This window comes from Hemiscyllium ocellatum, chromosome 30, assembly GCF_020745735.1.
Source record: "Hemiscyllium ocellatum isolate sHemOce1 chromosome 30, sHemOce1.pat.X.cur, whole genome shotgun sequence".
Lineage (NCBI taxonomy): Eukaryota > Metazoa > Chordata > Chondrichthyes > Orectolobiformes > Hemiscylliidae > Hemiscyllium > Hemiscyllium ocellatum.
This window is the reverse complement of record NC_083430.1, coordinates 49,729,584-49,754,941: the sequence shown is the minus strand read 5'-3', so window position 1 is coordinate 49,754,941 and position 25,358 is coordinate 49,729,584. Positions and strand designations below refer to the sequence as shown.

Genomic DNA, 25,358 nt, shown 5'->3' with positions numbered 1-25,358 from the left:
CTGGTAATTAAATGCTCACAGCAAAAAGTCTAACAACCTGTAATGGATAATGTGAACAGCTTTGGTTTTAGTCTGTAAGGCACCCAGCCTTGTATTCATTTGATTATTTTTACATTGGATTTTATATATAACGTGTGTAATGCTTTACACCTAGATTCTGTATATCTTCTCTCCGTTTAAGTCAGCTTCCTTACTCCACTTACTGAGTGTTGCTTTGCTACAGAACATCTTGACCTTGTCACTTGAAAGAGTTGTGTTTCCCAAATAGCAAACTAAACTGTGCCATCGTTTTAAAAGGGTGGGGGAGGATTAAATGATCTTCAAACAGCTTTACCTCACCCTGTAAAGTACAGCTGGCTATTTTAATTCTCGAAGGATCTCAATTAAGAGATTATGATGTGGTGGTAAACTCATTCATTGACATTAAAGTTACATCTTTACACTTCTGTCGGAGATACATTTTGATTCCTCGATTTAACTTTGCAGTTGTAGCTTGTTCACATGTTAACCTTGGGACTCATTGTGCCTGATGTTGTTGCAGGGGGATCATTTAGCTCAGTTGGCAAGATGGCTGATGAGTTGTGCCAATAGCATGAATTCAATTCCCACACCAGCTGAGGTTACCATGAAAAACTCTCCTGTTTAACCTCTCCCCTCGCCTGAGGCAATGGTGACCCTCAGGTTAAACCACCACCAGTCATCTCTCTCACTCTCTCTCTCTAATGAGAGAGTAGCCCTATGGTCCAGTAATACTATGGGGACTTTCTCTTGTTCAGATTGAATGCCCTGGGTTATTGCCTCAAATGAAAGCTCTAGTGGTATAATCAGTCTGCTGTTGAACTACTCACAGAGTTCACACAGCACATTAGATTCAGGATGATGCATGTAGTGTTTAATTCCAGATGTGTGAGGCTCTTGAATGGGTTTGAACAGAACTTGTGAAAATGTCAAACAAAGTGCACACACGTGGCTACTATGTAGACAGCTTTAATTTTGTACAAAATTCATTTCGCAGCTTTTGGTTTTGAGATAGCAATTGCTCTTACTCCATGGTGGATGAGTCAAAGAGAAAGACTTGCATTTCACTAGCACCTTTCATGATCTCAAGATGTCAGAGACATGCAGCACAGACCCTTCAGTTCAATTTGTCCATGCCGACCAAACATCCCAATCTGACCTAATGCCATTCGCCAGCATTTGGCCCGTATCCCTCGAAAGCTGCTGAAATAACTGCACAGAGGTCAGTATCCTGTCACCAAGTCATCCTTTATTTACATGCAGACAGTACACTAGTTGTGGCTGGCTGGCCAATACGGAACTGAACTGTCAGTTCAAGGTTTGTGCGAAGATTTGTAGCTCGGGTGCTTGTTGTGGTTTGGTTCGCCGAGCTGGAAGTTTTTGTTACAAACGTTTCGTCCCCTGGCTAGGCGACATCATCAGTGCTCTGGAGCCTCCTGCGAAGCGCTTCTTTGATGTTTCTTCCGGTATTTATAGTGGTCTGTCCTTGCCGCTTCCGGGTTTCAGTTTCAGCTGTCCGCTGTAGTGCCAGGGAATTCCTAGAGGCATGGCATTCATCCACAAACTCCATCAACAAACACATCGACCTGGACCCAATATACCAACCACTACAGCGGACAGCTGAAACTGACACCTGGAAGCAGCAAGGACAGACCACTATAAATACCGGAAGAAACATCAAAGAAGCACTTCGCAGGAGGCTCCAGAGCACTGATGATGTCGCCTAGCCAGGGGACGAAACGTTTGCAACAAAAACTTGAACTGTCAGTCCCTGAACTGAGGAGATTCTGAATCTCCTGGTTGTATTGATCAGCCAGGGCTTTGCTGATTGGCCCAGGTTAACCACTCCAATCAAGGGTCACAGTCAATGAGATCCACGTGGTTCCAATCACTACACCTTCCTATTCATATACCTATCCAGATAACTTTTAAATGCTGTAATTGTACCAGCCTCCATCACTTCCTCTGGCAACTCATTCCATACACACACCCCCCTCTGTCTGGAACAGTTACCCCTCAGGTCCTTTTTAAATCTTTCCCCTGCACCTTAAAGTGATGCCCTCTAGCTTTGGAATCTGCCACCTGGAGAAAAGACCTTGGCTATTCACCTAATTCATGCCTCTCATGATTTATAAACCTCTGTCAGGTCACCCTTCAGCCTCCGATACTCCAGGGAAAATAGCCCTAGCCTATACAGCCTCTCCCTGTAGCTAAAAACCTCCAACCCCAGCAGGATCCTTGTAAATCTTTTCTACGCCTCTTCAAGTTTAACAAGATTTTTCCTGTAGAGGCACGACCAGAATTGTACACAGTATTGCACAAGTTGCCTCACCAATGTCCTTTCCAAGCACTTTAAAGACAATGATGTCCTTTTGAAGTATTATCCCTGCTACAGCATAAGAACTGTGAAGTCAGTGAGCAAACACAGTGGTGTGGTAATGATCAAACAGTCTGTTTCTGCACTGTTAATTGAAGGATGTCTATTGGGCATTAATGATAACTCTTGTAACCTTCTTTGAAAAGCACTATGGGGTCTCTTGTCTCTACCTGGGAGGGTAGATAAGGCCAATTTAACATCTCAATAGAGTCAGAGCATCCTTCCTTCACTACTACACTGGACAGTCAGCCCTGACTGATGTGATGATGTCCGAGACTGAGACTCAAACCCAGACTCAGTGGCATGAACCAAGGCTGACCCCTAGCAGTACACTCTCTTCAATTCCTCACATCCTACCAATAAAAAGAAAGACTTGCATTTCTATAGTGCCTGTCATGAGATTAGGATGTCACAAAGCACTTTATAGCCAATTGAATGCTTCTGAAGTGTAATCACTGATGTAAAATAGGTAAAAGCACTAATGCTGGAGTAAGCGTACATGTACATGCGATTGTGTGTGAGTGTGTATGTGCGTGACATTGTGTGAATGAGATAGAATCTGATCACATGAGAGAGCTTGTGTGTGTGAGTTTTTGTGTGTGTGTGTGCGTGTGCTAGCGGGTATATGTGTGTGAGAGTGTATGAGGTGTGTGCATGTGCCACACTACTTGAATGGTGAAATCCCCAAATATGTGGATGTGGCAAGCATTTGAAATTCTGCAGTATGACCTTCACAGTCTTCAAATTTTCAGCTCTTGCTGTATCTTTGTGTCCTGCACACCCTCCCCTGCTTTCTTCACTGAGCTTCTCAGTTAACTCTGTCTGTCGTGGCAAGTGATCTTCAGGTGAACCTGAGCATGGCTGTTTGGAATTGGTAGCACTCATTGCCGTGATTATTCATGGATGTTGCTGCGGACATTTGACATTAGCAGTAGCTACGAAACTGACAAATGGCATTGAACTGAGCCATGCACTGTTCTTGAGAAGCATTTTGCCCCAGAGAGCATGCAAAAAATGTAGTTGACTAATGTAGGACATGGTAAGTCTGTTAGTAGCCTGCGTTGTTCTCCTATTTAAGTTTATTCAACTGCTTTAAAATTCTAATTAGATTTCTCAATGATGTTTCTTGGGGGCTCCATAAAGAGTTCAAACTGATGGTTATTAATACAGTGAGACCATTTACAGCTCTTCCATGCACTGCTATGTGAATTCCAAGAATTAAAAAGCGTAACCCAGAAAACGATGCTCCCTGATGTGCACTCCAGATTTTGCAGTGGAGCCTACTCAAAAATGCAAGCTGACGTCAATGGTGTCCACACGGAGACCGCTGTTTAAAAAGAAACAATTGAGAGCCAACAGGTTTGGAGTTTGAGACAGCTGCTTTTAAATCAAGCAAAGGGCTGTGAGGAACTTGGTTGATATGCTGCATGTATACTGCAAAGTGATTTGATGGCTGAAGTTCTTAGTATTTGAAACTGAAATATTGCTCTTTCAATACCAAAAGGTTATGACTCAATTTTGACATAAATGAAAGATTTGTGCAGGATAATGGCAAGCGATTATTAAACGAGAGCCACCATTCTAGGTCAGAGGGGACATTAAACACAAGAAATTTAAAACACGATCTCTTTGCATTTCTCGTTTTCTTTCTGTAGATCACCCATTCTTCCCCCCCCCACTGTCTTTTACATCCAACCCACTTCCCTGAGAGGAGATATTTCTGACCAAAATACATGGTCTACACAGCCTTTTTTTTAGATTTTATGGAACAAACATTAGAGATCGAAAGAAAGTACTTGAACTGACTTGTCAGTTTCAGCTTATTGCTGTTCCAGTATGTGCAGATTCAGCATCTTTCACAGATCTTGATACTGATCTGAAGGCAGCACATGACTTGTATTTAATGAAGCAATAAATTTTCTTCAATCATTTAGTGAGTAGATTAAAATACGGTCACAAAAGCTACTGAGGTTGACTTCTGTGCTGACTTCAGCCAGGTTGGATTTGGGAGGTGTGACACTTGGGCTTAGTGCTCCGTAGATCGGCAGCATTGATCAGCCCAGGCTGATGAATATCAAGCAATCCCATTGGAAGTGGATACTTAACTCGATACTTGAGCAGACTGATATCCTGGACTAGTTTCAACTATCCCGGTGGATCTGAGAGGTATTTTCCAGATCTTTCTCCTGCAAGTTCTTTTCTCGAGGTTTGGAGAGTTCAAAACGAGGGGGCATATTTTTAAGGTGAGAGGAGAAAGATTTAAAAGAGACCTGAGGGGCAACTTTTTCACACAGAGGGTGGTGCATATGTGCAATGAATTGCCAAAAGAAGTGGCGGATGCAAGTACAGTTACAACATTTAAAAGCCATTTAGACGAGTACATGAATAGTAAAGGTTTAGATGGATATGCAGGCAAATAGGACAGGTTTACTTTGGAAACCTGGTTGGCATGGACAAGTTGGACTGAAGGGTCTATTTCTGTGCTTGTATAATTCGATGGGTTGAACTGGGTTTTTAACCTGCTGGTTCCTTTATCAGAGATCATATGGCTTTCATAAGTAGACAGTACACTATAGCACTAGCTGGATAAATTAGAACATCTTTTTCCAGCTCTCGTTCATGTATGAGTGAATACATGTGTGTCATTAGAATTAGATTCAGTCCTAATATCTCTCTGGTCAAATGTACATAATGGTCTGAGGTTGATGTACCACAGGTAGCCATGGAGCTGTACTCTTGGGAGGAAGAAATCAGACCCTTCAGGTCAAGGAGCTGAAAGGTGAGAAATGGGTAGGTAGAGGAAGGGAAGTTTAGCAGTGATTTGAATCTGAAGAATTTCTTATACTGGGATTGTATCGTGTTGCAAACAACAATTTCTTGTTTGACATGAAATGTTCTAATTTTACTTGGGGCATAAAGCTACAGTTACATTTACTGAATAAGTGAGAGACTGAATTTGTTCCAACTTTTGGACTTTTAAGTGGTTATTTGATAATCAACTTCAAACCCAGCTCCTTTCCAACACTCAGCATTCCAAGTCATCAAATCACTGCGTTGATTGAATCTTCATTGGCTGACAGGAAGATTTGAGCTGGAATCTGAGCATTTCGGGCTGGGAGGTGAATGAATGTCTCAATATTCAAAAAGGTTAGATCAAGATCTCCCTGTCTGCTGAATGGTTAGGATGTGTTTTCTGCTCATACTATGTTCAGGACCAGAAAGTCATTGTTGTGGTTCTGCTCGCCGAGCTGGAAGTTTTTGCTGCAAACGTTTCGTTCCCTGGCTAGGGAACATCATCAGTGCTGTTGGAGCCTCGTGTGAAGCGCTGCTTTGATGTTTCTTCCGGTATTTGTATTGGTTTGTATACAATACAAATACCGGAAGAAACATCAAAGCAGCGCTTCACACGAGGCTCCAACAGCACTGATGATGTTCCCTAGCCAGGGAACGAAACGTTTGCAGCAAAAACTTCCAGCTCGGCGAGCAGAACCACAACAACGGATACCCGAGCTACAAATCTTCAATCAGATTTTAAACCAGAAAGTCATGTTCAGCAAAAGGAATTGGTCTCACCAGAGGGTTACAATTGACTTCTGTATCCATGACGTAGAGAGGAGTATTCACCACCAATCATCTCCCTAATTGCTTTCAGCCAGCATTAATGAGTGCCACAGACATGTCGACATAAGGTGGAGCTGAAGGATTGGACTGTGATGTCTGTCATGGTTGAGCCTTCATTCTAACCCGAATGAAGAGTGGTCCCTTGGGCAAGTTACTGCAGAGCTCTCTGGAAAATTGAGCGCCATCCCAGTAACAATCCCAGGAGTGAGAAAACTTGACTGGTAATAGTTTTACTCGAGATTAGAATAGTGCTGGAAAAGCACAGCAGGTTGGGTAGCATCCGAGGAGCAGGAAAGTTAACATTTCGAGCAAAAACTCTTCAACATTCCTAATGAAGGGCTTTTGCCCGAAATGTCAATTTTCCTCTCAGATGCTGCCTGACCTGCTATGCTTTCCCAGCACCAGCATCTGCAGTACCCACATTTGCCTGGTACTAGCTATACGACAAGGAAAGCTTTTTTTTGCACAGAGTGAAGGAAAATACTCTGTTTGATGGTTGCTACATAAATACATCGCAAAATGTGTTACACTATCGCCAATGCAATACCTTTTTTAAAAGTGTGCACACTGCAGACTCATTCAGATAGCAATACAATAATGAGCAGATAACCCGCTTCATGATGTTGATGGAGGATTAAATATTGAGCAGGGCAGCATGGATAATTGCCCTACGTTGTGACTCTCGTATCCATTTGAAAGAGTTTTGCATTAATGTCTCGTTCTTTGGATTAGCACCTCATTTGAAAGACAGGGACCCTAACAGTACAGCACTTGCTCTGCACTGTATAGAATGTGGCCTTGGTTTTTGTAATCCAGTCCTGGTGTAGAAATAGAACCCAAAACCTTGTGATTCAACATTAATAGAATACTCAATTGAAGCACAGGTAACAAGAACCAATGGGATAGGCCCCAGTGATAGGGTGATCCAATCAGCCAGCCCCTTAATTACTTTGAACCCCATCTTCACCTTGGTGACTATCCAGTACTGTAGACTTCCAAGGCAACTTCAACAAAAAAAAACATTTTACTTTTGCCTGGGAGGCACTGATTAGAAAGACTGAACAAGCCACCTCATTTCTTTGATGTGATAAAGGCAGTCCACCAATCAGTTAGTCAGCCAAATGGGGAATAAACCCTTGGGTCAGAGACTTCCTTTAATAAGATGTTAGGCATGTTGGCTTTTAAATCAGACTGCTGTCATCAAGACATGCAGATGTCTCACGGCAATAGGTAATAGCTGAACAGATGGGTTCTTCTGCAGGGTCCTGGTTGATAATTATCCCTCACCCAGCAGTTACCACTTTTGCAGTTTGTGGGCTTTCACTATCTGCCGAGGTGGTTTTGTCAATGGACTTAATCGAGAGGGTGAGGACAGTGCTGTGGGGGTCATGGGTTCACACCCCATGAGAGCAGCTGGGAGAATTTGAATTCTTTGATTTTCAAAAGAAAATTGGGAATTAAATGCTTGCCACAGAAATGGAGATCGTGGAAATATTGTTGCAAAGACCCAATTTGTTCATTCATGCCCTTGAGGGAAGGCCATCTGCCATCTTTACCAGGTCTGGCTGACAAAGTGACCCTAGACCCAAAATGAAGCAGTTGACTCCTAAATGATCTCTCTCAAATGTAAGTCACTATGTTGTATCTAGTTATCCAGCACAGAAGAAGCTCTTTGACCAATCAAGTCTGCCCCAAACCTATCTGCACTAGTTTCTAGAACTAGGCCCAGACCCTTGAATGTTATGTCACCTCAAGTGCCCATCCACATACCCCAAAAAGACTGAGATCTCATAACTCCACCACTCTCCAGGTAATGCATTCCACACTCCCATCACATTCCAAGTGAAAAACCCTTCCTCAAATTCCCTCCAAGTCTTCTGTCCTTCACCCCAAAACCATGCTTCCCCCAGGAATGGCTACCTCCTATCTAACTTGTCCATGCCCCTCATAATCTTGTACAACTCAATCAGGTTCCCCTCAGTCTTCTCTGCTTTAAAGAATGACCTGAGCCCGTCCAACCTGTCTTCATAGTTAAACTGTTCCAACCCAGATAACATCCAGGTGAATTTCCTCTACACCCCCTCCAGCGCAGTGGTATAACTCTTTCAGTGTGGAGACCAGAACTTCTACAGTACTCCAACTGTGGCCAAACCAAAGTTTTGTGTAGCAAATGCAGCAGTACCCAGAAAATAGTGAGTTCTGTGTTGACAAGTGGCAATTAATTTGCTTGCCACTCAAATGCCAGACTATAGCCATCTCCAACAACAAAGAATCTAATTGTCCACCCTTGATATTCAGTGATACTACCACCACTGATACCTCTCACATTAAACATCATGAGGGTTACCATTAATATGGAACTAAATTGGACTGGCCATATAATACAAGAACAGGTCAGAGGGTAAGAATCTTGTAATGAGTAACTCACCTCCCAAAGCCTGTCCACCATCTACAAGGCACAAGTCAGGAATGTGATGGAATTCTCCCCACTTGCTGGATGGGTGCAGCTCCAACAACTCTCAACAAGTTTGACACCATCCAGGGCAAAGGAGCCCAATGATTGGCCCTTCATCAACTATTTTAAATATGCACCAAACTACCACCAACTTAGTGTAACAACAGTACAAGATGTACTGCAGAGGGCATGGATTTGAGGTGAGAGGGGAAAGATTTAAAAGGGACTAAGGGGCAACTTTTTCACACAGTGGGTGATGCGTGTCTGGAGTGAGCTGCCAGAGGAAGTGGTGGAGGCTGGTATAATTACAACATTTATAAGGCATCTGATGGGTATATGAATAGGAAGGGCTTAGAGGGATTTGGGCCAAGTACTGGCAAATGGGACTAGATTAATTTAGGATATCTGGTTGACATGAACAAGTTGGACCAAAGGGTCTGTTCCTATGCTGTACATCTCTATGACTCTAAATCACCAAGGCTTCTTCAACAGCACCATCCAAAACCACAATCTCTTCCATCTAGAATGAAAAGAGTGTTAGTTACATTGGAAAACCACCACCTGCAAGTTCATTTCTAACCCACTCCTCATCCTGACTTGGAAATATATCAACATTTTTTCATGGTCATTGGGTCCCCACTCTAACAGCACTTTGCATAAACTTACATCCGAAGAACTTTGGGGCTTTAGAAGGCAGCTCATCCTCACTTTTGAATTATGGGTATGGGCAATAAAGGCTGGCTGAGCCAGCAACGTGCCCCTCCCCCGCGCCCATGATTGAACAAACCGTATCGGCTGTTGTGCTTCTTAACATTGCAAAAGTTATGTCATTCAAAAGTGTAACACGTGGGACATTCTGAGGCTGTGAAAAATGCGACATAAATATAAGTCTTTGCTTTTTCTGTTAGTTGGATAGTTTGTGTCCTAGCATACCCCTGTTTGCAGAAGCAAGTGCTCTTTTCACCTCTCCATTTTGAGCACATTCTAAAACTTGTATCTGCCGTTCATAAGCTTCCTGGCTACTGCAAGTAACTTTTCCTCTCAAGTCACAGAATATTTGCAGCATGGAAGGAAGCTACTCAGCCTATCGTGTCTGTACTGACCCTCTGAAGAGGCTGGTCATTTGCCTTTTCCCCACTGCCTTGCTCATATTTCCTGTTCTGAATAGTCTCGTTGGATAGTGCTTTAGACTGAATTGTGGAGTGAGTTACTCATATATGTAGATTTAAAAAGCCTTTAGTGGTGCAAACACTTTTGTTGACATGTTAATGTTAGAGATTCTTACAGCTTTTGCTGAGATTTTCCCATACCGCAACCTTTCGTTTGTAGCATGTTGCTGGTGTGGTGATAGCTGGGGCTGCTGTATGCCACTATGGAACAAATTAAATTGGTTATTTGTGGTTGATATCTGAACTTGCCAGTCAGATTTAATCATCATTTCAGTTGATTTGCTGTGTGTTTGCATTGTAATCCTGATGCGAAGCATTGACTTGAGGCAGATTTACCTTTTGTACTCCCTGTCAAATGTACTCAGGAACGTTCATAAACTTCTATTTGCTAAATCACAAGAAAAGAAGGAGCACTGTTGTATAAACAGTTGGGATGTGCTTTCCTTATTTTGGTAACTTCGTGTTCAGTTCTGACCCCTTCTATTCAAGCCCTTTTGCTGTTTTTAATGAAGGACTTTTTTTTTTCCCCTGCAGGTTTTGGCAGTTAGAAGAGGGCCAACCTGTTAGTTGTAGTGTATATACATAAATCTCTCTGGAATGTACCAGCAGGCATTTTCTAACATTCCGCGTGCGTATAAACAGCTATTACAGTGTCTGTGCCTCTAGCCCATTACAGGGAAAAGTTTGTTCTGAGCGTTAGAGGAGAATTGCCGTGAATATGATTGTTTTGAAACATTGACAGCAACGTGCAAGCTGAAGAATCCATGCATCAAAGTGCTGTCCCTGTCTTTATTCCCCCCTTCCCCTGAAGATTTACGCATGAAGGAGCTGAGCACTTGGCTGGTATGTTCTTTCCTTATTAATGTGAAATGTGGTTTTATTTGGAGCTGCCAGTATTTGGCACAGTGATTTTTAATGTGAACATTTCCAGCCAAGACTGATGGCATGCTATATCTTTTATGAATATGAGGCGTGCATCGTTTTGACTGACTCCAAAATTATGCTTCTGTAGATGAGAGTATCTCACAGGAAGGATAAGGCCTGCTTTTTTGCATTGTTTGCCTGTTTCTTTAATTGGATCAGAGATTTATTCCATTTCGTAGACATTGGACTCATTACCAATATCCATAAAGGACAAATGCACAAGAAGGGAATCATTGCCAAACACTTCCAAATGTTATGATTTGCATAGAAAATAATACCCTGCATGTTGGGGATCTTAGCATTGAGACTTGAGAATTAGTGAATGAGAGAATTGGGAATATGCAAAGCTTGCTTTGAATATGTTTACATTCCTAGGCCCAGAATTTTCCCAATCTCATTTACATAAGTTTCTATGCTGACCTTGCTGAGGGATTTGTGTCTAAGTTCCCCACAGAGCAGCAAGTGGAAACCAATGGGAAGTGACTGCAGACACTGGGCAGGTCAAGGACAGACCTGAGGAAACTTGTCGAGCGGGGTTTCCCATAGTGGAGGTTGGGACCCCAAGTGAGGTCGCAGAGCTCAAATCTTAGGGCCACAAGGTCTGAGGCAGGAATGGTTGCCATAGAGCTGTGACCAAGTTGTGATAGCTCCCGCCTTGCCGCTCTCTAACAGGCCCCAGTTCTCCCAGCATTCCCCTGGTCTCGCTGAAGGCCCTGTAGCATATGCCCATCTCTAGAGGTGCAGTCATAGTGGGAAAGGGTAAGGGAAGCACTGTCAGAGAGCACTATAAAACGTACAAGATTATGCCCTTCAACAGGGTCAGTGCTGGAAGCTGTCTCTAAATGTATGATTTCCGTTGTTAACTAAATTCCATTCTCTGTTCTGGATGGAATTTGATACAGATGGTAGTGGTCAAACCACTAGCTGGAGGACTGCCGAGGGTCCTCGTTTCACCCCAATTCTGGAATATTAACGGCAGGTCTGCTCAGAATCAAGGACCTCAAGAGTGAAGATCCAGCTGCCCCCCCCCCCCCCCCAACTTTTCCCAACCCATCCATTGCCCTCTTTTCTTGCAGTGTAGTGACAGCAGGTGATGGATGCTACAGCAATGCACCCACCCTGAAGGTTCACCAGGTTCACCATGAGACCTCTGGCCCCAAGAGAACGATAGTGGGAGGAGGGGGGACGGATGTAGTCAAGGAGGAGGGAGGGAAAGCAGAAAAGGGTGGGGCATTCTTGATTACCAAGAGGTTGAAAGAGTATTGAGGGTATGTAGGAATGTCGAATTGAGGTAAAAGTTAGATCGACCAGCATCTTATTGAATGGTAGAATAGGCTTGGAAGGGCAGAGTGGCCTCTTTTTGTTTTTTATTCACAGGATGACAGCATTACTGGCTAGGACAGCATTTAGTGCCCTTCCATAATTGCCTAGAGGGCAGTTAAAAGTAAGCCACATTGCTATGGGTCTGGAGTCAGTAGTAGGCTAGACCAGGTAAGGATGGCAGTTTCCTTCCCTGAAGGACATTAGTGAACCAGATGGGTTTTTCCAACAATCAATTTACATTTATCATTAAATTCTTAATTCCAGATATTTATTGAATTCAAATTCCACCAATTGTCTTGACAGGATTTGAACCTGTGACCCCAAAACCTTCCCTTGGTCTCTGGATTAATAGGGATAACACCACAATGCCATCATCTCTCATCTTGTGTGTGTGTAGGTGCCAGCACAATCAATGCTGTGTCCCACAGTCAAGTACATTGTGAGTTAGGATGAGGATTTCCACCCCACTCCCTTCTCCAGGGGAACCACATCATGGTTTGCTCGTTGGGTCCCCCATGTCCCACAGTTGGGTGAACACAGTACCAATGACAGTACAGTGAGGCCTTTAAAAGGCATTAATTAATGAGAAATCCTATCAAAGGGTCAGGCAAAAGGCTAACATATGTGTGAAGATGATTATAATTCTTCTGGACAGTGGCAGATTTAAGGTACTAATTTTAATTTCCAATACAATCTGCGCAAATCCAAGCACTTAATTAGAGTGCTTAAAGTGCTCTACCTAAGCCTTTGATCCAGTATATTTTATTATCTCACTGCAACAATTGTGTTACAGGACAATCTTTATTTTTCTCTGCTTTGTTGCTGCTAGTACCTTTGGGAATTAATTAAATGACACACTCACAATGTAGTCTGGCGATGAAATTTCTCTTGCACGAACTCCATTTAATGATGTTTCGAGCATAATTTTGCTGAAATAATAGTCTGTTGTCTTGACAACTTGAAGCAGGATAGGGGAGGCTGTATTAGCATTGTTCATGCTGTTTGTAATGAAGGTAAAACTAACTTGTGTATTTGGTGCAGCCAGGGAATTAAATCAATTTCATAAATAGTGGATCAGGCCATCAGCTGTTTAAAGATGTGGGAGGGAAGTTTTAGATAAGTAGAGTCAGTTGTTTGTGAAAAATCAGCCTGTTTGGGTATGCTTCCAGAAGAAGTGGGACTTGAACCTGGGCCTCCATGCCTAGAGGCAGGAACACTCTGACTGTGCCACAGGAGTCCCAGATTTAGATTTGTGTTGAATGATCATATTAACTTTCAGCCACTTCTCTGCAAGCATCCATTTTACTTATTTATTAAAGGTGAATTTAAAATTTCTCGTTGTGTCAAATTCTTCGCTGCACTAATGTGAATGTTCAAGAGCAGTCGTCAACTGTCCCTCAATTTGAGGATGCTGTTTAGTCAGAGTTGAGCTCCTGCCATGTCTTTGCAGGCGTTACTTCTGACCTGTATATCTTCAGGGACATAAGGGAAGGATATCCCAGGATTTAGTTGGATCTGAAGCACAGAATTTGATTCGTTTTCAGTTCTTTTCTCCTGCAGCTCTGCCTCATAATTAAAATGCCGTGACTTAAATCCTGATGTAGCTGGCTGTACGAGTCATTGTTGTTTTGAACAATGAGCAACAACCTGCTCTCAGTCATTAATGTCAATGCTGCTGTGCATTAAAGAAGGCTTCACTGTGTCTTTGAAGTGTTTTCTTTGTCCTTCCCCAGAACACAGGTCATTTGAGAGTTCAGAAAACATGACCTGACAGGGAGAGATGGTTTTTTTTGGCCATCGGGACACAGCATTCAGACTATCAAAGAGAATTTTGCACTTTGACCTGAATGTTTATGGAGCTAGCTTCAATAAATGCATTAGCTTTGGTTCAACAGTCCTCCTATTGAGTTTGGAGAATATGGTAGAGGCATTGCTTGTGGAATTTCTCAAGTGCTGTTCCGAATCACTAATATACAGTCCAGGTCTCATTGCAGTATAGTGTGGGATGCCTGTTCATCACAGTATGGCTTCTGTTGGCTTATGAAGGTCTTTTTTTGTCACACACTGCCTCTTGTGGTTATAGGAAGCTGAGTTGATCCATGTTGGATCTCCTTGGGACCTTTTAGAACATCAAAGCATAAGAACTAGGAATGAGAGCAGGCAACGCAACCTCCCGATGCTTTGCCTCTGATATTTCCTTGGTGGGGCGGGGGGGGAAGGGGTCATCAGGGTTACAGTGGCTCAGTGGATAGCACTGTTGCCTCACAGGTCAGGGACCCGGGTTCGATTCCACCCTTGGGCGACTGTCTGTGTGGAGTTGATATGTTTTCCCTGTGTCTATGTGGGTGTCCTCTGGGTGCTCTGGTTTCCTCCCAGAGTCCAAAGATGTGCAGGTTAGGTGGATTGGCTGTAGAAGATTGCTCCATAGCATCCAGAGATGTGCAGCCATGTGAAATGCAGGATTATGGTAGTAAGATTGGGGCTGTGGTGGATCTGGATGGGATGCTCTTTGGCGGGTTGGTGTGGAATTGATGGGTTGAATGGCCATATTTCACATTTGCTGTCTTAACCAGACAGCAGCTGAAGTGATTAATTCAGAATCGATGAACTTTGGGCAGGAGCCTCTTCTTTACCTGTCGATTGGCAGGATACAGAACAGGGAAAAACCCTTCACTCCTGAAGCCAATTCCATCACTCAGTGAGATCAAACCTGATCCATTTGGCCTCCATTGTTCCCTATTCCTTCATACTGTCACCAAAGAAGTCTTGAGCCCTCAAAACTGACATCTTGGTGAAATTATTATTGCTTTGGTAGCAGTATGTAAGGCACCACAACCAGCGTGTGACATTTTACGCTGTCATTTTATTTTACTCATCTAGAATCCTGTCCCGTCATTTGCAGAGGGAGCCTGGATTACTGTCCTTCAAAGGATGGTGCTGTCACGCACCAGAAAATGATTGAGCTCTCACCGTGACAGCCAGCGGATAATTGAGTGATAATTAAGTTTCAGTTAATTGTTTTGTTCCTACAGTGGTCATCTCAAAGAACCTGTCCACGCCGTCGGAGGTGAATTCAGAGAAACAGATCATGCAGACCTCAGTAGAAAACATTTCGGAGCAACTCACCGTCCAGCGGGGCCGCAAGCCGGGCAGGAAGAGGAGCCGCGTGGGCCAGGCAACTTGTGTGCACAAACCAGAAATGCAGCACCCTGTCCCCTCGCTCACCAAGCCGGTGGAACCCTTAAAAATCCCAAAGAAGAGAGGCCCAAAGCCTGGGACCAAGGTAGCACCTCATCATCAGAGTGACAGCTGGCCTGCCACACCGTGCTTCCATTCTGAATGTACCAAATATTTAATTTGAAAATAAAAAAGAGTGGAAATCATCCACGGATACTGCCTGACCTGCTGTGATTTCTAGCATTTTTTGGTTTCACTAGATCCCAGCATCTGCAGTACATTGCTCCTAGATAGTTAATTTGATAGTTTTTTTTTATTTTGGAACATGTACCTGTTCTGTCCCTTTGCCACTGCCTCAGATGCTGACTACTTCTAATGCTAAGTCACTTCATGGAGTTAGTTGTGGCATTGATTACTCTTCAAGCTCATGTCTAACTTCAGTGTGTTCCTTTGTCTCCTTTATTGATTTCTGGGATGAGGGTGTCACTAGCTAGGCAGCATTTATTGTCCATCCCTAATTGCCCAGTGGACAATTGAAAGTCAACCACATTGCTGTGAGTCTGGAGTCACATGTAGGCCAGACCAGGTAAGGACAGCAGTTTCCTTTCCTAAAAGACATTAGTGAACCAGATGGGTTTTGCCTGACAGTTGGCAATGGATTTACAGTGGTCATGAAATTCTTAATTCAGATATTTATTGAATTCAACTTCCACCACCTGCTGTGGTGGGATTGAAATCCAGGCCCCCAGAATATTATCTGGATCTCTGGATTAACAGTCCAGCGATAATACCCCTAGGCCATCGACTCCCCTTGTCACCCAAGAATATCTGTTACAGTTACAAATTATAGGAGCCATTATAGGGGCTGGTACCTGGGCAGGTAGTTGCAGACTGTAAATGTGGGAGAGAATCTTGATCCTAATCTTTAGTCGTTGAGATGAGTTTTGAATGCATCTTCTCATGTAGAATGACCAATATATTTAAATATATGTGCATTTTAAAATTGCGCAATTTCAGCACTTTTAATGGATTGCGAAAGAATTTATTGAACTGTTTTGAGTTGTCTAGAATTTTCTTTCTGTCCTTGCAGTGAAGCAATTCTAATTAAGCCCCAAATGATTTGTTCCCTGAACTGTTTTTCTGTTCTGTCAGCGGAAACCCCGTGCCCTACAGAATCCTGTGCCAACTTCCCCTACCTCGAGTACACCAGAACCAGACACGAGTACAGTTCCTCAAGATGCAGCCACTATCCCCAGTGCAGCCATTATGCAGTCTCCAACAGGTAAGCTGAGAGTGCCTTCAACATTAAGTCAAACTGATTCTGAATGCTGGCAGTACCCATTTGTTAAACTGAGTCTTCAAGATTACTAAAGCATTAATACCTACAGTTATAATAGGAAGCTCAGAGGAACAGAGCAATCTTGGAATGCTTGTCCACAGATCCCTGAAGGTGACGGGACAGGTTTATAAGGCAGTTACAAAAATATACAAGACCTTTGCCTTTATCAATGTGGTCTTGATTGTAAGGATGGAGAGGTAAATACTCTCCATGGGTGGTGTGTTACTATTTAAAAAATAGAAAGAGGATGGTTATGTTGGAGCTGTATAGAACTTTGGTTAGGCCACATCTGTAGCACTGTGTACAATTCTAATCACCACTCAATAGGAAGGATTGAATGCATTGCAGAGGAGATTCACCAGGATGTTGCATTTCAGCTTTGCACAGAGGTTGGACAAGTTCATAGAATCCCTACAGTGTGGAAGCAGGTCATTCAGCTCATCAAGTCCACACTGGCCCTCCGAAGAGCTTTCACCCTGCCCCACCCATGGCTAATACACCTAACCTACACATGCGTGGACACTATTTCCACTGGCCAATCCACCCACGCAGACATGGGAAGAACATGCAAACTCCACACTGACCGTCACCCAAGGCTGGAATCGAACCTGGGTCCTTGGCACTGTGAGGTAGCAGTGCCAACCACTGAGCCACCATGTCACATGAATTGATAGAGATGTATAAGATTATGAGGGGCATAGACAGTGTAGATAGAAAGCAGCTGTTCCCCTTAAATGAAAGGAGCATAATTTTTAAGTCAAGCAGTTTAGAGGGGATGTTAGGAGAAGTTATTTCCCCCAGAGAGTGAGGGGGGGATCTGGAATGCACCGCCTGGGAGGGGAATTGAGACGGGAAACCTCACGACCTTTAAACAGTACATGAATAAGCAAATGAAGGGTCATAGCATTCAAGGCTATGGGCCTAGTGCTGGAAAGGATTAGTGTAGGAAGGTTGGTGCAAACTCACAAGGTTGAAGGTCTTGTGCCCTGTGACTCTCCGACTCTTAAGCAGAGCACTTTCAGGCCTGGCAAACATTTTGCATTATCACACTGAGCGGCCTAGTTCATAGAGGGGGTGGGGAGAGGGGTTGATGATGCGCATTGGGAACAATCCCTTGTCTGATGATCCTGTCCTGTAGTGCTTACCTATTTTGTCCGAAATGTGTTGAGCTTTGTATAGTATTGGTTGCCTATGACTTCTGTGTGAAGCTGTGGAATGTAATGATCTATTTTCTGTATGTTTTGTTCAGTCTGTGTTTACTTGAACAAAAATGGCAATGCAGGACCACACCTGGACCGAAAAAAGGTACAGCAACTTCCAGATCACTTTGGACCTGCTCGAGCTTCAGTCGTCCTGCAACAGGCTGTTCAAGCCTGCATCGATTGTGCATACAACCAGAAAATGGTGTTCTCCTTCCTGAAGCAAGGTCATGGTGGAGAGGTGATATCTGGTAAGTGAACCCCCGACACAAAAGTGTGATGCCATTGAAAGCTCTGCTTCCAGCCATCGCTCTTTTGACTCTGTGCTCAACTCAGTTCCCCTAAAATAGTCTGGAAGGACAAGTGCGAAATTTGGCTCCTTTCAGCCAAGGTGATAAATCCTCAGGGCGGTTCTACACAACAGAGATTCGCATGGAATTGTCGTGAGGTCATTTCCATTGGAAATGTCAGTATTGATTTGCATGCCACCACATCAACAAGCAATCATTGAGAGCCCAGGGTTTGGAATTCTGGCAGGAATTTAATTGCAAATTTTGCACTTTAGCACAGAACTCAAAGAGTTCATATTTAAAACCAACAAGCTATAAGTAACATTGAATTCTTCACACATATGTTGAAAACCTGTGGTTATTCCTGTTTTTTTTTAATTCACTCAAGGGATGGGCATCACTGGCTGGGCCACCATTTACTGCCCATCCCTAATTGCCCAGAGGGCAGGAAAGAGTCACCTGCATTGCTGTGGGTCTGGAGTCACATATAGGCCAGACCAGCTTAGGGTGGCAAATTCCCTTGCTAAAGGACATTAGCGAACCAAATTGTTTCTTCGATAATGGGTTTCATGGTGATCTTTAGACCCTTAATTCCACCTTCCTTATTGAATTCAAACTCCACCATCTGCAAGAGCAGGATTTGAGCCTTAGCTGAGTTTTTAGATTAGTAATCTAGTGATAATATCACTTGGCTGATAAACAGAATGTACCTCTTCCACAAGAACTAATAGCCAATACATTGTGATGTTCCGTAGTTCAGTGAATTATTCTTAATTTCATCTCTTTCTCTCTTTTTTGTTTGTTTGCCTTGTTCTGTTTCCTTAGCCACATTTGACTGTGAACAGCACACGTTAAACCTGCCAGCTGTAAACAGTGTTGTCTACGCCCTGCGCTTTCTGGAGAAACTGTGTCACAGCCTGCGATGTGACAACCTCTTTGGGAATCAGCCTTTCAGTCAGATCAGTGCAGCTAATCACAGCACAACCGAGTATGGAAGTGACCGGTTCATGCCAGGTACAGCCTGCAAGAACGATCCCTTCAGGATTTTCCCAGCACGTTTTGATTAGGTTTCTCCCTGAAGGTATTTGTGCAAGTGCTGGAAATGTGACACATCTTTATTTTGTCCAAAAAAACATTTTGCACGATTCTATTTGATCAAAATTAAATATTAGAAGAGAAGTGAAGATAAGCAATCATCATTTCCAGCATATTAATTCAAAAATGCAGGGACCAAATCTGGTATCTCCTTGTTTCCATCACATAATTCCTTACTAAATAACCACAGGGGAAATACTCTAGGATCGGATCGGATGCATGTGGCTCGGGAGAAGAGACATGAATTTGTTCACTTGTTGACTTCCCTCCTGAGGAGGAGGCTTCTCATTGGGTGAGAGTTCATGGAAGAGAAGCCACAACAAAGCCAGCTCAGAAAAAGCAAAACGCTGTGGATGCTGGAAATTTGAAGTCAATGCAGGAAGTGCTTGAGAAACTCAGCAGGGCTGGCAGCATCTGTGGAGGGAATTAACACTTTTGAGTCCAACTCTTCAGAACTGAAGAGAGGTAGAAATATGTTGGGTGTGCCTTGGGTCGGGAGAATGTGCAGTAGGGCCGGTCCAGCAAGTGAAAAGGAAAGGTTCAGGGAACTGCACAGCACCATTTTAGTAAATAGCTGTTCATCTTTCACCAGGAAAGACCGAATCAGCAGGAGCAGCTGTTCAGGGCCCAGGCAGAGGGACAAAAAGATACACACAGGATTCCCCACCCTTCAGCGCACCTCTATCACCCAAACTACCAAAAACCGATCGGCATCCTTCAGAAGGTAAGTTTTTGACTGGGTCTAGTGTGCGTCTCATTGTTCTTCTTTAGAAATGTGTTTTGTCTCACCTTAGTAATATTGTGTGTGTTTTCATTAAGCTAATTTTTCATGCCAAATGCAATTTTCCAGCTGAAACGTTTGTACTGGAAGATGTGCACCCAGGTCCCCTGGAACACCGGCTAGATCCCATGGATTCTGCCCTTAATTCTGTAAATTCGTCAAGCCTTCCTTGTCGGAATTCCAGGGATTTCCGAGCCTTTCGATCTCTGCATCACTCAATGAGCCTAACGCAAAGCAGTGCAGGAACCTTGCGACAGCTTAGTTCTGGAGGTAAGATGTTCTGTCCAGTTCTCCATGACTCATTTCTCTGCTTGCTTTCAACATTTAGCCTTTGGGAGGGTGGTTCATCTGCTTCCTACAATCTGTGTGTATTTCATCTAATCATTAGCAAAGCTGCACGTTCGGATTAGAGTTAAATTGAGTTTTAGTGACGAAATAGGTTTGTCAGGAAACCATTCTCATCAAGCTATCATACATCATAGACTCCCTACAGTGTGGAAGTAGGGCATTTGGCCCGTCAAGTCCACACCGATGTTCTGAAGAGCTTCCCACCCCTATCCTATCCCTGTAACCCTGCAATTCCCATGGCCAATCCACCTAACGCGCACATCCTTGGACTGGGGGAGGAAACCCACACAGACACAGGGAGAACGTGAAAACTCCGCACAGACAGTCGCCTGAGGGTGGAATTGAAACCAGGTGCCTGGCGCTGTGAGGCAGCAGTGCTAACCACTGAGCCACTGTGACGTCCCTATTTCTTATTAAAAGTTGTGTTCTGGTAAAGGCTCATGCAGACAATTTAAACAATAATTATTTCATAAGGATAAATACCTGTGCCTTTCATTACTCATAAGTTTAGACTGTGGCAGTGCACTAAAGGTTGGTCTCACCCATTCCACACTCGGGAAACTTGCCATCATCCAAAATCTCTACTGTCTGTCGACCCTGACTCATAACAAATCCCATTCAGTCCCCATCCCTGTCCTCACTAGTTCCCCATTAGGCAAACCGTGATTACAAAACTTTCCTCCTTGTTTAGGAATCCCTCTATATCCTCTTCCCTCCCAATCTCTGTTCTCTAATAGCCTTGCAACCATCAGGGATATCTGAACTCTTCCTCGGCAACATAAATTGATTACAAGACATAGAAAATAGGTGCAAATGTGTTGCTGGTCAAAGCACAGCAGGCCAGGCAGCATCTCAGGAATAGAGAATTCGACGTTACGGCTGGAGGAGGAGCGCCTCATCTTCCGCCTGGGAACCCTCCAACCACAAGGTATGAATTCAGATTTCTCCAGTTTCCTCATTTCCCCTCCCCCCACCTTGTCTCAGTCGGTTCCCTCAACTCAGCACCGCCCTCCTAACCTGCAATCCTCTTCCTGACCTCTCCGCCCCCACCCCACTCCGGCCTATCACCCTCACCTTGACCTCCTTCCACCTATCCCACCTCCATCGCACCTCCCCCTAGTCCCTCCTCCCTACCTTTTATCTTAGCCTGCTTGGCTCTCTCTCTTATTCCTGATGAAGGGCTTATGCTCGAAACGTCGAATTCTCTATTCCTGAGATGCTGCCTGGCCTGCTGTGCTTTGACCAGCAACACATTTGCAGCTGTGATCTCCAGCATCTGCAGACCTCATTTTTTACATTAATAGAAAATAGGAACAGGAGTAGGCCATTCGGCCCTTCATGAGCTCGGCCATTCAACATGATCATGGCTGATCACCCTACTCAGTACCCTGTTCCCACTTTCTCCCCATCTCCTTTGATCCCTAAAAACTATATCAAACCAATTAAAAGTGCTCATTGTTTTGGCCTCAGCCCTTTTCAGTGGTGAATTCCAGAGGCTAACCACTCTCTGGATGAGGAAATATCTCCACATCTCAGTTCTAATGGCCAACCCCATACCCTCTGACCCTTGGTTCTGGACTCCCCAGTCATTGGGAACATCCTTCCTGTATTTGCCCTGTCTAGTTCTGTTAGAGTTTTCTAGGTTTCTATGAGATACCTGCTTGTTTTTCCAAAATCCAGTGAATATAGTCCTAACTGATCCATCAGTCCTACTGAATTAGGAATTAGTCTGATGAGACCGACGGAGGCCATTTGATAGCTTTCCACTGCCTACACAAGGGCATGTGGTGTTGGGCAAGGAATGTTGGGCTGCCCAATGGATCTTATACCCTGAGAATGGATTAAAGTGGAAATAATTGTCAATTCACTGAGATCATTTCAATCAGTCCCCTTCGTTGCATTCTCCTAGTGTGGCTTTACAATTGTGTTCACTTAAGGTAATTACCGTACTCCCTCTTAGAAGCCATGAATCAATCTGCCCCCAACATAGAGTTAGGCTAGATTCAGATCACTCACTGTACAAAAATGGCGCTTCCTAATGAAACCTATTGTTTTTCTGCTGTGAGTTGGTGTCCTCTGATTCTCCACATTTCTACCAATTTCTACCAACAGTTGCTCCATTTATGGCTGTCCAGATCCCTCCTGATACCTCTATCAAATCTCCAGTCCACCCCCTCTAAGGAGATCAACCCCAGCTTTCTAATCGATCAATGCCATCAGCTTTGGAGTCATTCTCATGAAGATTTCTTGAACCCTCTCTAATGCCTTCACACTCATCCTGAAGTGTGGTGCACAGACCTGGACACAGAACTCCAGCTGTGGCTGAGTCAGTGCTTATGAAGGTTCACTATTACTTCCTTGCTTATGTAGTCAATGACCCTAATTTTTATTCCTGGACAGTCAAGAACGTTCCCAATTCTCCAAACGCGACCTTTGGAAACAGTCCATGCATTCCATTTTTCCACCTGGCTGTTGGAGGCTGGATTGGAAGTTGGGTTGGGTTCCCCAGGCAGGAAGAGCTGAAGGGGCTTCCAGTGTAAGGCAGATTGGTCAGAAAGAGTAACAGAAAATGCTGGAGAAACACGCCATGTCTAGCAGCATCTGGAGAGAGAAAGTAGAGTTAAAGTTTCGGGTCAATTGGACTCTCTGTTGATCAGAAAACCTGCCTTTGGTCTCCAGCACTGTGTCTATACATTCATATAAAATGGATGTAGGTTTGCTCGCTGAACTGGAAGGTTTGTCTTCAGACATTTCATCACCATACTAGGTAACATCGTAAGTGAGCCTTTGAATGAAAGCATGGCCCGCTTTCTATTTGTGTTTAGGTTTCCTTGGGTTGGTGATGTTATTTCCTCTGGTGACATCATTTCCTGTTATTTTGCCCAGGGGTGGTAAATGGTATCCAAATCAATGTGTTTGTTGATAGAGTTCGGCTGGAAAGCCATGCTTCTAGGAATTCTCTTGCGTGCCTCTGTTTGGCTTGTCCTCGGATGGATGTGTTGTCCCAGTCGAAATAGTGTCCTTCCTCATCCATATGTAAGGATGCTAGTGAGAATGGGTTATGTCTTTCTGTAGCCAGTTGATGTTCATGTATCCTGCTGACTAGTTTTCTGCTTGTTTGTCCAATGTAGTGCGTGCTTCATTTTTCAAGGTATTTTGTAAATGATATTAGTTTTATCTGTTGTCTGTAATAGGGTCTTTCAAGTTCATCAGCTGCTGTTTTAGTGTGTTGGTGGGTGTGTGGGCTACACAACAAACCCCAGCAAGCAGACAAAATACATCCAGAAACCCTAGCCACTCTCCCCTATATCAAAGACATCTCAGAAATGACTGCCAGACTGCTCAGACCTATTGGCATCATGGTAGCCCACAAACAGACAGAAAACTAGCCACCAGGATACATGAATATCAACTAGCCACAAAAAGGCATGACCCACTCTCACTAATATCCTTACATATAGATGAGGAAGGACACCACTTCGACTGGGACAACACAGCCATCCTAGGACAAGCCAAACAGAGAGACACATGAGAATTCCTAGAAGCATGGCATAACAACCGGAACTCTATCAACAAACACATTGACTTGGATCCCATTTACCACCGCCAGCGAAAAATAACAGGAAGTGACACCATCACGTGAAATGATGTCACCACAGTAAATGACATCACCAACCCTAGGAAACCTAAACACAAATAGAAAGTGGGCCAGGCCACCAATGCTTCATCCAGAGGCTCGCTGATGATGGTACCTAGTGTGGTGACGAAACGTTTGAAAACGAACCTTGCAGCTCGGCGAGCAAACCTAAATCCAGAACCTCAACCTGAAAACTCACTAAAATAATAAAACGTAGACAATTCCTCCAGTTCTTACTCCTTATGCCTCCCTATTCCCTCATTCGGCCTGTGCCAACTTAATATCAACATCCATCCACCACCCTTTCCCTCTTTGCTCTCCATGTCAACTCTCCTGCTTTTCCAAAAGCACTCACCCATGAAAAGCATTGTAATTTTAAAAATAATACATGCTGACCATTCTTGATAAATTTGACAAGTCTCTGACAGATTTGACGTTTCTTGCAACCTTATTTAACAGTTCCAACTGCTTATGCACCTTTTACACACAATCTTCTCTGTAGCTAAAAGTCCTAAATGATACCTAGCTCTGACTCCAAAGGTATCCTCGGACCAAGTCTCCAGGAATACATCATCTCTGTTCAGGGCTACATGAATAGGTGGGAACACACGCATCTACAAGTTCCCCTCCAAGTCACTCTCAATAAATGCAGGTCCAGTCAGCGAAGTCCACAGCCCATGAAGAAATAGAAAAAAAAAGCAGTGGATTCTCTGAATGTGCTCCAGGAGGTGCTTTGTTATTGTGTTCACCTGATCAAAGGGTTAATCTCAACCTAGTCACAGTAGAAGTGAAGTTGAATTTCAACAGTTTTCATACTATGTAGCACTGGGACATTTCATTGAAAATGTGTCATTTTCTGCAGAATGGCTTTGAGGAGAGGGTGAGGAATCCCATATTCTAATCGCTTGTCATTTTGTGACCCTTTCCTAGGTTCTGACAGGTTTATGGGAGCACGGGATCCGCCTCGTTTGATCAGCAGAGATCCAACCAGCTGGACTGTAGAGGACGTGATGCAGTTTGTTCGTGATGCAGACCCACAGTCTCTGGGCCCTCATGCAGACCTCTTTCGAAAGCACGTATGTATACAGCACTGTATTGGCACTTGGCCCTGCACTTAAACAGTTGCATGGTTCAGGAAATTGGCCATCTCTGGTCTGTAAGCTTTCAACTGAAGCCAAATCATGCTTGAACAAACACCAACATTGTAATAATAAAGCAAGTCAATTTTCAGAAGTGTCTTTGTTATTATAGTGACCCATAAGTATCAAAATAGCATTTTTAATTAAAAAGTTCTTTTAAGTTATGTTTCCATTCTCCCTTGTCCTTTCATCCTTCCTCCCATTCTGATATTTTGATGTACATTTTAATTTATACTTTTTCCTCCCTACCTAATTTATGGTTCTCTTTTATTAAAAAGTACGAAATCCTATTAAAGATTTTTGTCCAACCTTTCTGCTTCTCCCTGGTTTCCATGTTTAGACAGAGAAACGATTTATTGCAAAGAGCTTTGTTGTAGCAGTACAACATCAGTGTGTCGTCAGATCAATGAAGCGTGGTGTGTATCTGTGTCAAGTTACACTTTTTTTGAAGCCAGTTGATGAAAGA

The 25,358-nt window shown here is 43.6% G+C and overlaps 1 protein-coding gene across 6 annotated transcripts in view; it reads left to right on the top strand.

Moving 5' to 3' along the window:
• The window catches only part of LOC132830153 (polycomb protein SCMH1-like), a 208,865-nt gene that overhangs the window by 175,269 nt on the left and 8,238 nt on the right, over positions 1–25,358 (top strand). For all 6 annotated transcript variants that reach the window (XM_060847682.1, XM_060847680.1, XM_060847681.1 and 3 more), the window contains 7 exons: positions 14,920–15,170; positions 16,217–16,346; positions 17,653–17,853; positions 18,718–18,906; positions 19,580–19,711; positions 19,838–20,038; positions 24,684–24,829. In XM_060847682.1, the coding sequence (XP_060703665.1) occupies positions 14,920–15,170; positions 16,217–16,346; positions 17,653–17,853; positions 18,718–18,906; positions 19,580–19,711; positions 19,838–20,038; positions 24,684–24,829 (1,250 nt within the window). The remainder of the gene's footprint in view (positions 1–14,919; positions 15,171–16,216; positions 16,347–17,652; positions 17,854–18,717; positions 18,907–19,579; positions 19,712–19,837; positions 20,039–24,683; positions 24,830–25,358) is intronic.